Raw genomic sequence first — 6,279 nt, forward strand, 5'->3', positions numbered from 1 at the left:
GCAGTAACTAATTGGTCATTAAACCACAACCAGCATGTTGCAACAGTTATTATCGCTGGCATTCATACATTTGCTAGGGACATGGGATTTAGCACATTTACTATACTTATTATCTGTTGAATTTTTCTAAATAATAATAATAAAAAGGAACAATTTATGTTTCAAGATATGTTGCAATGATGCCATGTGTACTTCGATAGCTGGTTCTTTGCAATATCATGTAGTTTATATTGGGTAGTATAAAACCACTATCCAAAAAAATTAAAACCTATTCAATAATTTAAATTTTAATATTTCTCACTACGTGTATGTGACTGATATTACATACGAAACGTGTCACAAAGGAGGATAAAAACAACAGGCACATGTCACGCTCGTCGTGTCAATGGTCCACTCGTCAATAGGGGGCGGTAAATGCACTTATTTGTGTAAGATCCTACGTAACACAAGAAGACGACGTCACCTCTAGCGTCATCAGTCAGCGTGGGTCTCCCGAGGTAAGACAATCGGTTCACTGTGCTTCATGTAATGTACAATTATAAAACACTGTTTGTTAAAGCAGCATTTCACGGATTCATTCTGTATCGTTTTCATCTGGTTCAGCGTTGTTTGTGCGTCTTTTCTGGCGTCCGCTGACTGAAATAAACATTAAGCCTAGCAGACAACAACAGTGCGAGGAACGTTAATGCTAAATTCATTCAAGACCTGTGATTTTGTGTGTTTTTATGTCCGTGTATTATTTAGATAATTTTGAGCAATAATGGTATTGTTTTTGAGTGTCACTTCATCAAGTCAAATTTTCCAACAAATTAATGTTATTTGTATTTATATTTTGCCTGTGGGTGATTTATATGAAGAGGTTTGATTGTAACACTCAATTTGATGATGAACGCATTGAATTTAATAACTGTTTATTATTATTATTATTTATTTAATTTTTGCAGCGATTCACCTACAGTTCAGCATTTTCAAAGTGCTTTACCAATAAATGCTGGAATGTTCCCATTAGCCTAAAAGTGAAGAAGATTAAGTTTGTGTGAGAAAATTGAAAACATGAATGATCCAGAGCCCTGCAGAATAAAACAGGAAGATATTGAACAACAAATAGGTTGGTGTTTGTTCTTAATTCTTTAATAAAGTTATAATTCTTTTAAAGCTGAAGAAATAAAATTGATAAAAAAAATGTTCCACAATCAGTTATCGAAGTACATAGACAATAAGTGTTCAAAACTGTCTCCAAAAAATTGAGTATTTTTGGCTTATTTTCTAGTATATTTATATATATATTAAAAAATGAATCAGGAAGCGTTTACATGTCAAGTAAAATGACTTAAGATGCAATGTCTTGTGTTTCCTGATTCCAAATTGTGTTTATTTTTACTGAAAACAACTAAAAATATCTGACAATGGGGTACAAAACAAACAAACAAAAAAAATATATTGTTTAGCCTTAGATTAAAGATTGTTTTTCTTGCCCCATTGGCAGATGTTTTTGCTTGCTAAAAAACTAACAAAAATTGGATATGTATTTAAAAAATAAGACATTAGCCTAGTTTTCACAGACAGGGCTTAGACTATTGTAAGCCAGGAATAGGCCATCATTTAGTAAGGATGTTTAAGTAAGTCTTACAGGTGCATCTCCAAAAATCTGAATATCATAGAAATGGTCTTTATTCTTTGTAATGAAAAATAATAATAAATAATATTATGTGATAGATTCATTGCACACAAACTGAAATATTTTAAGATTTTTTGTTTTTGTTTTAATTCTGATGGTTATGACTTACAACCCTGGAAAAAAAAAATACAGTATCTCAAAAAATTAGAATATTCCATTGTGAGCTTGATTCGTTTAATTTTCATTATAAATAGTGGGTACCTCTTGGGCTAATTTATAACATGCAACCACAATTATGGGAAATACTTCTGACTTTTGTCCAGAAGACAATCATCAATAGGAGGGTGAGGGTAAGCCACAGAAGGTCATTGCTGAAAGGGCTGGCTGTTCACAGAGTGCTGTCTCAAAATATATTCACAGAAAGTTGACTTGAAGGAAAAAGTGTGGTAGGAAAAGGTGCACAAGCAACAGGGATGACCACAGCCTTGGGAAGATTGTCAGGAAAACCCAGAGTCAGCGCATCAAGAAAACATCAGAAGCATTTCACCTGGGGTAAGGAGTAAAAGAACTGGACTGTTGCTCAGTGGTCCACAGTCCTCTTTTCACATGAAAGTAAATTTAGCATTTCATTTGGAAATCAAAGTCTGGAGGAAGAGGCACAGAATCCAAAGTCCAGTGTGAAGTCAGTAATGATTTGTGACATCTGCTGGTGTTGGTCCATTGTGTTTTATTAAGTATAAAGTCAATGCAGCCATCTATCAGTAGATTTTGGAGCACTTTATGCTTCCATTTGCTGACCAGCATTATGGCGATGATGATTTAATTTTGCAGTAGGATTTTAGCACCTGCCCACAGTGCCAAAAACACTTCAAAGTAGTTTGCTGACCATGATATTACTGTGCTTGATTGGCCAGCCAACTCACCTGACATGGGCCTCACAGAGAATGTATGGGGTATTGTGAAGAGGAAGATAAGTACCATCTGAAAAACAGTACAGAGGAGCTGAAGGCTGCTATCAAAGCAACCTGGGCTTCAGTAATTCCTCAGCAGTGCCACAGACTGATCGCCTCCATGCCACCCCGCACTGTAGCAGTCATTCATACAAAAGGCGCCCCAACCAAGTATTGAGTGCATAATTAAACCTGCTGTGGAGATCTTGAACATTTCTATTTTAAAATCTTTGTTTGATTTGATCTTTGATTTGAGATACTGAATTTCTAATTTTCCTAAGATGTAAATCGTAACCATCAGAATTAAAACAAAAATCTCTTGAAATATTTCAGTTTATGTGCAATGAATCCAGAATATAAGAAAGAAACTACAAAAAAACTACAAAAAATAAAGAACTTTTCCATGATATTCAATTTTTTTTAGATGCACCTGTGCATTTTAGTCTGGTACAAGGCTTAAAGAGATAGTTCACCCAAAAATGAAAATTTGATGTTTATATGCTTACCCTCAGGGCATCCAAAATGTAGGTCACTTTGTTTCTTCAGTAAAACACAAATTATGTATGATTTTTAACTTCAGCTGGTGCTGTCTCTCAGTCTACAATGCTTATAAATGGTCATAGAATCCATGAGAGAGAAAAAAAACATGCACAGAAAAATCCAAATTAAACCCTGCAGCTTGTGACGACACATTGATGTGTAAAGACACAAAACAATCAGTCAATGCAAGAAACTGAACAGAATTTATATATATATATATTTTTTTTTTCTCTGGTTCAATGTCCGAAATGTTAGAACTCTTGTGAAAGCGCTTCACATCAGCAAGTGCCTGAGGCAACTTCTTCTTCCTGCTTTATTAGCGGATCGCAGACATATAAGTGCATTACCACCACCTATCATTTAAATGTACCATTGACACTCTTATCTAGAATCTCAATTAGGAGTGTCAGGGGTCCACTTGAGAGATGGGTGCCGGTAATGCACTTATAAGTCTGCAATCCGCCATAAAGCAAGTAACAACAGTTCTAACAGTTCTAACATTGCATGAACCAGAGGTTTATATATATATATATATATATATATATATATATATATATATATATATTAGTCACCTACATCTTGGATGCCCTGGGGTAAGCAGATAAACATAACATTTTCATTTTTGGGTAAACTACCCCTTTAAGCCTTGTCTGTGAATTACAAAAATGTTCAATTTGTGCAATCTGTAATTTTTAAAAATAATAATTCAGTAATTCAAGTTCAGAGTGTATCAGAATGTTCATATTTCTATTATTATAATTATTATTTTCCTTATTTCTCTCTTTGATTTTTATGTAAATGAAATGTATTTATTTTAGTAATACAGTATATATATTATTTATTTATTTATTACTTTTTAGACCTAAAAGAAGAGAACAAGGAGGTTGAAACAGGGGAGAAACATCAGGTCAAAACTGAAGATCTATCCTGGAGCTCCTCACTGAAAAATGACATTTTATGTTTCACTTGCTTTCACTGTGGAAAGGGTTTCTCATGCGAGCGGAATCTTGAGATTGAGATAATATTTCATTTTGGAGGGAAGCCTTATGCATGTGATGAGTGCGAGAAGATTTTTACAATAAACGGAAACCTTATTGAACACATAAAAAGTCATACCGCAGAGAAGCCACACAAATGTGATCAATGTGGGAAGAGTTTTGCACAAAAAGGTAACCTTAGTGTACACAAGAAAATCCACACTGGAGAGAAACCATATGCATGTGACCAATGTGGGAAGTGTTTCATACAAAAAGTACCTTTTAATGATCACATGAAAATCCACACTGGAGAGAAGCTGCACACATGTGATCAGTGTGGGAAGAGATTTTCACAAAAAAGAAACCTTAGTGAACACATGAAAGTCCACACTGGGGAGAGGCCGTTCACATGTGATCAGTGTGGGAAGAGATTCACACATAAAGGTAACCTTAATGAACACATCAAAATCCACACTGGAGAGAAGCCATATGCATGTGATCAGTGCGGGAAGTGTTTCATACATAAAACAAACCTTAACGAACACATGACAATTCACACGGGAGAGAAACCGCACATCTGTGCTCAATGTGGGAAGAGTTACGCACAAAAAGGAGGCCTTAGAGAACACATGAAAATCCACAGTGGACAAAAGCCACACACATGTGATCAATGTGGGAAGAGTTTCATAAAATCAGGTGTTTATAAAGTACATCTTCTTACTCATTCCAGAGAAAGGCTATATAGCTGTGATCAATGCGGTAAAAAGTTTTTTAGGGCAGATTTCCTTAAGGATCACATGAAAGTTCATACAAAGGAGAAGCCTTACGTGTGTTCTTTGTGTGGAAAGAGTTTTAGTCAGATGAGTACTTTAAAATTGCACCAGAAAAGACACAGCGGTGTGAAGGATCATGTTTGCTCTGAATGTGGTAAGGCTTTTTTTACGGATGGTGCACTGAAAGTGCACAGGACAGTTCACACTAGAGAAACACCTTACAAGTGTTCACACTGTGACAAGAGCTTCAAACGCTCAGAATATCTGAGGATACATGAGAGGATCCACACTGGAGAGAAGCCGTATCACTGTCCTTCATGTGGGAAGAGTTTCACTCATTTTTCTTCTCTAACCGCGCATAAAAAAATTCACGTCTGAGATTTTATAGCAATTACAGAGTAGTAGTTAGAGTTCTGATCTGTAACGCTGCATAAAACAAGTATATTGAGAATTGATTGATCAAAGATTATTAGAACAAGTTAGAACTGATTGTTGATTATTTCAGAATATTTTTTTTAATCATTTGTTCTAATCATTTTATTATTATTATTCAACCTTCCCCCCATGGCCATATCCCACCTGAACAACTCACAACCTCTCACAGTACTGTACATCTGTAAATAACTTCATCTGTATATAGCACATATACACATTCACAGTTCTTTCAATGGACATTTTTGCTTTTTCTGTATATTTTTATTACTGTTTTTATTAATAATTTATTGTCTATTTTCTCTAGCAGTAGTGTTTTATTAACATATTTTTATGTATCTTCTGCACTATGTTTGCACTTGCTGTACTGGAAGCTCTTAACGCCAAGACAAATTGCTGATGTGTGTAAACACAATTGGCAATAAAGCTCTTTCTTATTCTGATTAATTTGTCTTTCTATGTTTTAACATTTCTATCACTAATTTATAAAATTCTTAAGTTCATTGCAAATCAAGGATTTGTTGATCTGGGTTTCATTTTTACATTGTGTTGCACTTTTAAACAAAGATGAACAAATCAGGGATAAGAATTCTAACCTGCAATTAAAATCTTCAGCAACTATTAATTTTCTCCGCCATTATTAATACACCATGTAATTAAACAGCAACAATGTCAATATTCTTTATCCTAAACTGTCTCTGACATGTTGTTTTGTCGATAAAGAAAATAAACTTGTGAAATGCCAACCGTCTTTATAAACTGCTATGTATAGAGACTATTGATCAAACATCTGGGGCCTGTACCATGAAGCCGGATTAGCTGGCTAGCCAGGTAAATTTCAGTTTAGTTTGCACCAATCATGGGTTTTAGGCTACCAAGAAAGTGGTTTGTTTTTTGGCTGCATTTATTGCCATACTAACTCACACTCCACTGCTAACCTGCAATATGTTCTGACTTTGAGTTCTTAAACTGAAATTTGGTGACAAACA

The 6,279-nt window shown here is 34.8% G+C and overlaps 1 protein-coding gene across 2 annotated transcripts; it reads left to right on the plus strand.

Moving 5' to 3' along the window:
- Positions 1-457: 457 nt before the first annotated feature.
- On the plus strand, positions 458-5,733 carry LOC127987510 (gastrula zinc finger protein XlCGF57.1-like). 2 transcript variants are annotated; one of them, XM_052589859.1, is made up of 3 exons: positions 458-497; positions 945-1,108; positions 3,969-5,733. In XM_052589859.1, exons 2-3 carry the CDS (start codon positions 1,054-1,056, stop codon positions 5,234-5,236), a joined length of 1,323 nt encoding a protein of 440 aa, XP_052445819.1. In that variant the 5' UTR covers positions 458-497; positions 945-1,053; the 3' UTR covers positions 5,237-5,733. The 2 variants fall into 2 exon arrangements, with proteins under 2 accessions (XP_052445819.1, XP_052445818.1); XM_052589858.1 differs by lacking the exons at positions 458-497; positions 945-1,108 and adding an exon at positions 2,005-2,170.
- The last annotated feature ends 546 nt before the right edge of the window (positions 5,734-6,279 follow it).

Source organism: Carassius gibelio, chromosome B22, assembly GCF_023724105.1.
Source record: "Carassius gibelio isolate Cgi1373 ecotype wild population from Czech Republic chromosome B22, carGib1.2-hapl.c, whole genome shotgun sequence".
NCBI classification, from domain to species: domain Eukaryota; kingdom Metazoa; phylum Chordata; class Actinopteri; order Cypriniformes; family Cyprinidae; genus Carassius; species Carassius gibelio.

Coding starts and splice junctions, on each gene's coding strand:
- LOC127987510 (XM_052589858.1), top strand. CDS start 2,092: ATGACCACAGCCTTGGGAAGATTGTCAGGAAAACCCAGAGTCAGCGCA. Junction 2,171..3,968: donor TCAGAAGCATTTCACCTGGG/GTAAGGAGTAAA, acceptor ATTACTTTTTAG/ACCTAAAAGAAGAGAACAAG.